This window comes from Drosophila subobscura, chromosome U, assembly GCF_008121235.1.
Source record: "Drosophila subobscura isolate 14011-0131.10 chromosome U, UCBerk_Dsub_1.0, whole genome shotgun sequence".
Classification (NCBI taxonomy): Eukaryota; Metazoa; Arthropoda; class Insecta; order Diptera; family Drosophilidae; genus Drosophila; species Drosophila subobscura.
In genome coordinates this window covers 22,843,675-22,854,820 of record NC_048534.1, presented here as the reverse complement: position 1 = coordinate 22,854,820, position 11,146 = coordinate 22,843,675, and the positions used below count along the sequence as shown (strand labels likewise).

At 42.1% G+C, this 11,146-nt stretch overlaps 1 protein-coding gene across 1 annotated transcript; it reads left to right on the top strand.

Moving 5' to 3' along the window:
- Positions 1-5,329: 5,329 nt before the first annotated feature.
- On the top strand, positions 5,330-10,339 carry LOC117900090 (protein atonal homolog 8). The gene is made up of 2 exons (XM_034810301.1): positions 5,330-5,853; positions 8,626-10,339. Exons 1-2 carry the CDS (start codon positions 5,781-5,783, stop codon positions 9,630-9,632), a joined length of 1,080 nt encoding a protein of 359 aa, XP_034666192.1. The 5' UTR covers positions 5,330-5,780; the 3' UTR covers positions 9,633-10,339.
- Positions 10,340-11,146: the final 807 nt, after the last annotated feature.

The window sequence follows — 11,146 nt, the reverse complement described above, 5'->3', positions numbered from 1 at the left end:
CAGGCCGGCTGTGTTCCGAACACTCAATATAAAAGCGATGGACTTGCCGAACATAAGTATACATATTTACATATGTACAGATATATAAATACATATGTGCAATCTACATATATTTGTGGGTATACGGGAAAGAGACTTTAATGCTAAACTCGAACTAAAAATCAAAAGTTCTACATGATTAGGAGGGATCTACAAAGAGCTCAAACTGATTGCTTACAGAACACATTTTTAACATTAAACCTAAGTTTTCAAACTCATGATTTTGCGATTATTGCGATATCTTTCCCCATAAACTTAGCAACAGATGTGTTCAGCACGCAAATGAAGAATTCAAACCAGTTGATGTTGATGCGACGCCGACAAGTGGAAGTGGCGAATGCGCCAACATTGGCAAATGAGTGGAGTGGAGTGGAGTGGAGTGGAGTGGATCGGTGTGTAGTGGCCAATAGTCCGTGTCTGTGTCCATCACCATACGCTGTGCTGTGTGGCATGTGTCAACGTCAGCGCGCGACAACTGCAAGGCATCTGGTCGACATGGTGGATGCCACCACTGCTGGACCGGTATCGGTGGTTATTTTACTTATTTGCATTGCATTTATGACACAGCAGACTCGGCGTACATAGTCCGAGGCCAAGGCAACCAGCAGTCCAGCTGTGCGTCTGGCGCCAGTCAAAAATTAACAAAATCGTCTTCTGTCTGGCTCTTTGTGTGTTGACTGCCAAAATGGACACAAAATCCTATATAACAAAAGGCCAAATGAACAATGCCAATTTATGACCAAGGATATTTGAACGAATGGTTAAATAGCAGGAAGTGCAGCTAAAGGTCAACATGAAGACAGGTACCAATGCGATTCTGCCGCTTGCCTGAGTTACTCTGGCCAAAACTTTCTTCGGTGACTAACTTGAACCTGTCTAATGCCTGTGTTTTGGTTCTAGGCAGAACTCAGCATGAGTGACAAACCAAGTGTGGCCCAATACTACAAACGAGCGCCACACACCCGTTGTATAAATAGAAAGATTCGTGGCAAATGCAGTACCCATGCACCGCCACATGCCAAGACATTCTGTTAAGTAACTTATCCTCCTCCTGCTGCTGCTGCTGCTGCTGCTCGACCCTCGTTTTGGGGGCACTGCTGCCCAGAGCGATCTCGATTTTCATATTAACAATTCCCTGCTGCCGTATTGCTTCTGTGTAATTTCCCATATAAGAATTATGTGTGTGACTGGGGGGCGCACAGTGTCGGTCATGAAGATGCAAACGCGCTGCTTACATTTTTGCTGCAGCGCTTGCGGGTGTTTCTCGTAGCAAGCAGCGTGGGAAATTGAGTTGCGATTTCGCTTCTTTTTTTCTTTCTGCTGCTGGACTCATTAAATGTTCTCTTTGGCTTCTTCTTATTGCGTGCCACAAAAAAGAGTTCACAAATTGCAGTTGTGGGGGGGTTGTTGTCTGTCTCGCCAGCAGCTCTGATTCGGAACTTTTTGACATTAATAGCGTACATTTTAGTATCTAATTGTGTTTTATGGGTATGGATTGCACGCACGCATGCATTTGATTGCCCATGGCTTGCGGCTGTCACGCTTTCAAGGAACTTTGCCTGGATCAAAATTTCCATAGCTGCCCTCTAGATCCTAACAACATATATTTAAATATTTAATTGGGAAGTGTTCCTGCGTTGCCTTGAGTTTAAAGTTGTTTCCCAGACTCATCCCAATCACCTGCTGTTACGTTAGGTGGGAGTTAGGCAGCAGCTTAGACCAGTTCCAGATGCGCGCAAACCCAACATTTCCCAGGCAGCTACAAAAAAAAAGAGAATTTCCCAAATAAATTCCCACGCAGCGACTTTTACAGCCTGAACAAAACTCATGTGAAGACACTATGTCGCCAAATTTCACACATTTTGCATTTAAGGATGCTCGTACATACGCTCCTTTCCTTTCCTTTCCTATCCTGCCCATTCTGGTCACCATATGTGCCATTAGTCGCCGACAGTGCAGTTTCCATGAAAAATCGCAAATCAGGCTGACTGACGCCGCTGAAGGTCGCAAGGCGTCGGCGGGCACCAAGGCGGGGACACATGTGTTGGCACAGTAGTGCGGACTCAAGTGGGGCCAGGCAGTGTCCATGTGTGCCTGGATGTGCCCATGTGGCTCAGCTCTGCGCTTCTGTAAATAAATTGTTTGAAGTCTGCTGTTGTAAGCAATCCTTTCACACCATTTCCTTATGAATTGACAATGAACCACACACACAAAAACAACAAAGATGTTAAACAGATTGAAGGAAGTTGGTGCTTAAAGTGGTGTAACAGAGTCGAACCCCAAATAATGAACAAAAACAGTTTGATGATAGCAGGGGGAAAGCGGAACAGCAATTGCCACGCACACGTGACAGGGCAGTCGGGCGTTCGGCTGCATTCGGCTTAATGCTGAATGTAACTTCAACGATAGATGCTTTGCCTCGTGACGTCACATTTACGAACATGTGCAAATTACGAGAACGTAATGTACATACACACAAAAAAATGTTATTAACAGTGGGTGTCCCTGAAGTCATAGCAGACAACTGTACACCGGTTGGGGGCTGGCTGGTTACATATTTGCAGCTTGTAAGCTAAAATCTCGATACAGGGTATGAAAGGGGAGTGATATATGTAGTTCCTTCACATTTGCCGGGTGCAACCACTTAGGTACGACTGACATCAGGCATTAAATATGACAATTCCGAGAAGTCAGTGCTACCTGCCCGCAAAATGTCTTGGCTGGGTGGGTAATTCCCGAAATGTATCAATCGTGCGCGGGTCACGTTGAGGCCGGAAATTAGTATTTGCAGACTAAAAACAATTAGCGATTTAGACTTGACCTAGACACACGAACGAGGATAGCGCCACCTCCGAACAGGTAGCTCAGGTAGCGGTATAGGAATGAGTGTATCATTTTATGATGGTACATAAATGCATACATATTTGCATGCATCAATATACATATTAATAAAGACACATTTTGATTTTCGCCAGAATTTTTTAGTGGAGATTGTGCAAGGGTATGGAAGCCAGACTGGGGAGTTGAGAGTTTCGCACAGAAGCCAAATCAATAAGTGCAACTTTAGCTAATTCCATACAAAAAATTTACCCAAATAATTCTTTAGTAATTCTAGCTGGGACTGGCAAAAAAAAGAAGCTTGATTTTCAAGGGAAGATCAAATTTCGCACAAAACTTTTGGTAGTCTCCTTATCCTTGAACCTACAGCTTGACAAAGGAAAACGACCAAAAACCTTTATCGCGACCTCAGCGACGGTAACGGTGGCTGTTCGAGTTGCCAAGAGCTGGAGCTGGAGCTGGAGCCTGATGTCCAGCTCAAGAAAACAGGTTAGCCAGCCAGCCAGCCAGTCTGTCTGTCTGTCTGTCCGTCCAATCGAATTCTTATAAAGCAGAACAAGTCCCTAAAAAACGAAAGTCATCATTCAAAAAGTATTCTGCGCGACAGCAGCGAACTCGTGCCCAGCGTATGTACACATCTGCTTGGAGCACACGGGATGGGCAGACACAAGGGAAAGGAGCCCTAACGATATTATATTAGTGGTTGTGGCCCTCGTTTTCGAGGCAGGTTTTGTTCTCTGCCGCGTAAGATGAAGCGAAGTCATGATCATGCGAAATTTAAACTTTTTCCCAGAATTATTTCCTTTTAAACACAATACGCATAGAGTTTACATATGTGTATGTACAAATGTATGTATTGATGTACATATGTATGTGCATTTGGCAAAGGATAATGGTGTAGATATTTACTTATTCCCCAATACACGCTAACTCAATCACGAACCTGACACTCTCAGCACGGAAAAAGGCCCGTGCTATCGATGACGCCATTTCAGATCTTAAATCTGCAAATGAGGCGCTGCCCAGTGTTTAATTTCTTTCCTTTTTTTTGCAGTCCACCTCGTAAATTAAAACCACAAACGCCGCCGAACCCTAGCCAGACACCAACACACCGCACACACACCAGGCACATGCAATATGCTTGACTTGTTGCATGTACAGCAGGCATGCTGGCTGCAGCAGCACTTATCACGTGTGGCCAAAGTTATTGGAACATTGTCGCCACTGAAGACCGACCGATGTAGCTGTTTTTTTTTGTGCCAGCTCTTCTGCCTCTTCAACTCGTTTAATGCCACTGGAAAAATGTTAATGAATAGTCGGACTGCTTTTGGACCCTTGACCATGTCGCATGACACTAAGTTCAGGCCGCCTCTCGAATAAATTCCTCGAAGGCACAGGCAGCTGGGGATCCTTGTTATTTAGTCTACATTTACCTAGGTATGTATTAAGGAATTTAACGCTGGACAAATGTGTAAAGCTAGCTTCTAAAAGTAGGCAATTGCATCACACTCGTGAATACACATTTAATAATCTGCAGTTATTGCCGAAGACGTCACGTTCCATCAAAAGCAGAATCCACAAATGCATAGAAACATATGTATGTATGTATGTATATATGCATGTATGACGCATTATGCCTCCTACTGCGCAAACGCCTTGATGGTAAAACTGTTAAAAAGTGAAACGCTTTTTGGGGATATCCTGACAATGACAGAAGCCGCGTCAGCCATAGAAATATAATACCAGGCGTAACAGCATCGTATAGATAGATCTGCGTAATATTCAGCTTTACGGAATGCGTGGTTGTTGGGTGTGTGGGTGGTAAAGGTAGCCACATGACGCTGCTGCAACAGTTGGTAAAATTGTGTGTTTAGCATCATCTTAATTGCACGTCTACTGGCTGAAAACTCTTTCTTACAAAAAACAAACACTGTCTTCATATTCTTAAAACATACATAAACTTATAAATGTACACACAAAATATTAAATATTATGCTCAAGTGTTTTTTAATTGCGTTTATTTATGTTAAGAAATCGGGTGAGATGCAATGCATTTGCCAGCAGCCTGTTCTCCATGCACATGTGGCCGAGCAACATTCTTAGTTCCCCAGCAACATTTTTAGGCCCACACAACATTTTTAGGTCCCCAGCAACATTTGAAAAAACAAATATTTGGGAGGCGCCATAGATTGTCAACCGTATAAACACAAAAATTATGAAACTTTAACATGTTTATCTCGTTTATTCGTGTTCATTTTAGATATGAAAGAAATGAAGAAGAATTTATCTGTGAGATGAATGTAAAAATACTTTTTTTTCGGCTGTTAAAACTCATGTTGTCCACATGTTTAAATACAGGGGTGTTTAGTGGGTTAAGTTTGTTTCGCACTCAAGATTCATGGTATATCGGCATATTAGCAGACTTCGTTGCGGCAAACATGTTTTGGCCGCGGCAAAGGAAACAGCGTTGAATTTTCTTCTGAATTCAGTTGAAATATCCATACTTATATTTAAAAAAAAGAAACATTTTAAAAACAGCGCTCAACGAAGCAGGATAATTTTAAAAAAAAAAAAGGAATCTTTAAAAGAATTAATTCCACAAACCCCAACCCAGCGGGTGCTTTAAAGTGATCGTGAAAATTGGGAAATCCAACAAAAAATAAACAACAAATAATCTGTTAAAAGTTCAACATAAATCTATAACAAGGGCTGTATTTTATTGACAATACCAAGCATTATATAATTTAACAAAAACAAAGTGTCAATCATAGACGGATGTCAACTAGTTTCCGTTGATATCGAATCAGTTATTGAAAATCAAACAATTACCATCGAATAGGCCCGTTTTTTGTGGATTACGCGCTCTCTTCAAGCAAGGTTGTGATTTTCTAGCCATTGCGACTATGGCTGTTGCCCAGCCAGAGAAACTCTTCATGCAATTAAGTGCAGCGGAACTAGCGGCCATCATTATGAAAGGTAAGAATCCACGAAATGTTGTTAAGGGGGCTGTTGCCACCTGTTGCCGGCAACATGTTTAATTAGACAATTTAAGCAGGCACCTTATGTACCCCAACTGGTAGTATATTATTTGCATATATTTTTACAAGTCACAGAACTATCCAAGGGCGGGTTATAAGTCCAATTCTGAGTCACTGGCAATTTGTTATTCTGAGCTGAAATGAAATCTCTGTAATAGAAACGTTAACAGATGAGGAAAGTAGTTAAAAAAGAAAAACCAGCTGTGCAAAAACTCCAAATGAAAAACGAAACAAGCTGTGGCGACAAGCTGATGACAGATGGAGGGGGGGAATGTGCTATGCCATCCAGGGGTGGGAGTGGAGCCACCGCAGCAGCGGCCGTAATCATAAAAGAGAAACAGTCCTTTGAGGGTGGCGGGCAGCAGGCGGCAGGCCAGGCCAGGCAATTGAGATACAGACAGATACGTAAACAACGCCAACTATTTGTCGCCGCCGTATGTCTGCCTGGGTTTTGTGACGCATATGTCAAACAGGCACTTTGCCCGCTCTAGTGAATTGAGGACGACGACGTCGCCAGACATATTGGCAATTTGTGTGTGTGACAGACAGGGTTTGAGGACATTTGGCATCGAGAGAGAGCGTCTCCTTCAGATTTAACACTGCTGCTGACTGGCGTAGCTTCTGTAAGGATAATTTCAAAGTTATGGCTACAGAATATTAAGCGAAATTATATTTTTCACTTGGCAAAAACCCCACATTAAATTATCATTTATTTATTATTATCAAAATGTTCTGAGCATCATTGTATTTAGTACGATTTGCATTGCACCCAAACCTCCACAGCATCCTCTGGCATTTGGTATACAAATTTACATACACATGTTTATAAACATATGTATATTCAGGTGTAATTAGCGTTGCACTGCATTCTCCTGCAACAAAATGTGACACACACATGGGTACAATATTGCCACCAAAAAGGCTCAGCAACCATAGTCTCTGGTTAATTAAGCGATCATAATGCACCGTTTATTGTTGTGTTGTTGTATTTCATTCATAAAAATGACGCCTCATTTTACTACAATACTCGTACACCGTTTAGTCGTACATACTTACACATCTCATCTATAAATTTATAGATATTTTTATGTATGTATGTAAACATGTCTGTATGTTGATAAGCTCAGACTTCCCACACATGGAACGCTTCCCAGTGGACCGACCGTCAGCCAGAAGCCGCCTATGATGATAACCTTTGGCTGACTTTTGGCGTGAATATGGGATTTTCTGATGCCTCTGACAGTTAGTGTCTGCCTCTTTTGAGTAGGTTTTAGCTGATTTTCACATCAGGGCATTCATTCTTAGAAAGAAAGGCCAATTACGGCCAAACGGTTGGCCATTTTCATGCTCAAACTTCGGGATTGGGTTTACAGTCGAAAAACTCTTTAGATGCATGCAAAAAAATATCGGAAACGACTTTTTCTCATAAAATGCAGAGCAAATAACATTTTTGGACCAAAGAAAGAGGAAAATATAGCTTAGATATTCTCAAAAACTAACTTATAACTGAGAAGTTACAGGTGCTACATACACATGTACATACATATGTACATATAAGTATGTATGGCGGGCACAGGTGTTTTGGCTTATACAACGCCATTGACGATGTCGGCTTAAAGCAAACATATGTCTGAATAAGAAATACAATCCTGAATATGAAAACTGCTGTTATTTGTACAGCCTGATTTCGTCGCTGCAATGTCAGTCAGTTGCTATAAAATTTCGTATGTTTGTTTGTCTGTCTAAAATTAGAAAAGATAGCAAAAAGTAACTTGCTTATAAATAGTTGTGTCAACATGCAAAAACATACCTTCCGTCGTGTTCATACGTGTCTGTCTCGAGTCAGATAAACGGTAAACTAAGTACATGCTAATATATGTATGTATATGTATACATAAATATGTACATATGTATGTACATGTACCAAAATGTCATCATAAGGTACAAAAGTGGGATGATAATAAGTGCACATCATTGGCCCGATGTTTTAATGAACTAATTTTGAGCGGAAAAGTACACAACTGGCAACAGCTGTACATTACATTTTTATGTATTTTAATACATCTTTACATACATCTTTTCCTTTTGTACATTTTACATACATTTTATGTACATATTGAATGATAACAAAAGTGAATAGTATCCTGCCTGCGTACTTGTTTCATGTTTTTTTGTTGCTTTATCAATTACTAACCGGGTTGTTGGCTTCTGATGCAGCGGCCGCTGCTGCTGAACTTGAACTGACTTTACTCGCCAGACGCGAAATAAATTACTTTTAACAAGTGAGCTGTGCTTAAACGCTTTTTAAATACCTGTGGAGGTCAGTGGTATACCGACGGGGCCTGGAAACAGGTTTCATTTTCGAGAGCAATGCAAAAATTTCGAATTTACATTTTTTGGGGCTGTACATATACATTTTTACATATGTGCATGTACAGGGGAAAAGGATATTGTGTATATATGTAATGTTAACAGTTAGCAGCCACAAGTTTCAATCAATTACAAATTGAACTATCAATTTGTTTGGTTTTTATTCCAAGCAACCTCTTGGGGGCGTCGGCATGCCCTATTCGGCATGAATTCCGCGAAAAGGGGGATTTTTTTTTTAGATTTGCCAAGCCTTAGTTTCAGCAACCGGTTCAAGCGAAACTCCGTCACAAATAGAAGACAACTTACTAACTTTTTAACTCTTTTGTTTATGTATTTATAGATTCCCCCAATTCGAATGACCGTGATGCGGGTTTTTGTTCCGCCAGCTCGGAGAGCGAAGGCGGCGATGATTTGGCCGTCGAGCACACGACGCGCAGTGGCAGTCCCAACATCGGGCTAAAAGGAACTGAAGATTTCGGCGCTGCGGACTCCAAGCCCATAGCACTGATCCGCAACAAGCGCAAGAGCACGGAGCCCTCGAAAGTGGTGGGTTCGATGACAAGCACCTCGGGACAGGCCAACGCTTGTCCTTCCGCTGCAACGGGTCCTCTGAAGAAACGCATACGCTATACCTCATCGGCGGATTCAGCTGTGGTGCTGACACCACCAGCTATAGACTCACCGCCACCCACCAGAAGTGTGGCCCCCGCGTTGCGCATGGAGCAGGAGATAATGCCCAATCCGGCGCATATGTTTGTGCGTCATCCCGGAGTCACGACGCTGCATCGCACGTTCGCAGCGCATCCAGAGCAGCAGGAACCCCTGGCACTGGTGACCAAGAAGCCACAGCAGCCCACTGAAGAAGACAATGCAAAAACACTCAAGAACAGAACAGCCCAAACGCCAAAAAATACATTTCACAAAAGGGTGGCAAAGGAAGCTATTCCGGCGTCATTGATTGACGTGAGCCTTAGCGATGAGGACATGAGCAAGGTTGGCTCGGGCTCCGATATCTCCTCACTGCGTCCGCACTCGCATCAGCGGAACTACAAGAACATGACGCGGGAGCGCCGCATCGAGGCGAATGCACGGGAGCGGACCCGAGTGCACACGATTTCTGCCGCCTACGAGACGCTGCGACATGCGGTTCCCGCCTATGCCAGCACCCAGAAGCTGTCCAAGTTGTCGGTGCTGCGGGTGGCTTGTTCCTACATCCTGACACTCAGCCGCATGGCGGGTGAGGATTACAGCGCCGATCAGTCGGAGCCATCCCTTGCCGATTGCATCGAGGCGGTCACATCCACTATTCAGACAGAGGGCAAGGTGAAGCGCAAGAAGGACGAGTAATCTGATAGATAATAATGATAGACTTTTCTTTTGGGACTGATTACAACTCTCATGTTACTGTTAGTCGCTGTAGGTTTTTTAGTTCTAGTTTTCATAGCTTTACAAGTTTTGAAAGCTTTGTTTATAGAGTTGTACATAAACAGCAGCTAAGTTTTAAGTAGAGGGTTTCTATGTATATTTTATGCTTACATATTCGTGTATGTAATTGAGGTACACTTATGCCATAGTTGATATTTTTAGATACTAATAGCAGCGATGTGATCCTAATTTAGAGTCGCGCTTTTTGGGCAGTACAAATATTGAGGAAGACAATAATTGTTAAACAAAATAATACGACAATAATGGTATGGGAACGTACATAATATCGATGCCAAACTATGTATACATAAATTTATGTACACCCACATAAATCTAGCCGCTTTTACATGAATGCGGCAAATTCCTAAAAAAGTCACTAAATGTATGCAAAAAACTATTCTATGTATTTATGTAAGTACATATATAATTCAGGTGAAGCAAAATATGTACATAAATGTAAGTAAAGCTCCTGGAATGGAACACCTGAAATAGTCTTTAGCGCCCAACTTGTAATCTCATTGTTGCTGGTACATAATCTGTACATATTTGTATGTACGAATGAACGAATGTACATTATTTGTAATTGTAAGTGCCATAAAATCAGCAAATATACAAATCTGACTGTCTAATGAAATGTTTTCCTATATTTGTCAGGGCAAAATGAGTGCAGAGTGGGCTTGACCCATTAGTCACTTGGGTGCGAGCGCACTGAGAAGATTACACAAAAAAAAGCACACGAAATGGGGCTAATTTATGTCTATACGTTGGCATAATCTTATCGGTTTGCAACAAGCCATTTGGTGGTAGAATAAACTCAACAGGTGCGCAAAGAACGGCAGGCGATCGATTCAGTGCACACGAACCCGAATCCAACGCGTTTTGGCACACACCATATCAGGTTTCGAAATAAATTTGTCAGCTAATCTAGCGCGGGCAGGCGCAAAGTTTAACGATATCAATAACGATGTTCGGTTCACATGGTGCAGGCGTACCCATGACGCATACGGCAGGCAGGCGGGGGCTTGCATCTAGTTGACCCAGTGCAATAGGCAGCACAAATTACATCAGCAACAGGTTAATTAGATCAGTCTCCGATCAACGTAGAATGACTTCCAAATGCAAACGTTATTCTGCGCCGTGCGCCAGGTGGCTGTGCCTACACTTGTTCACACAAAACTGTTTACATCAGCATATTGAAATTTTCTCTACCCGAGGTGTTTCTCCTCGTACTTTACGTAGAATATAAAATAGATTATAGAACGGTGCTTAAAATTAAGTCAAGCACTTATATAATATGTTAATGAGACAACGAATTATATTAGCACAAAAATTATTTATTTTTTGTGCCAATCATAAAGCGAATGATTCAGCAGTTCGCAGGTTTTATGAGTAGTCATGTTTTGCATCTATCTCTGAGGCTGAGAGGCGCTTCGTAT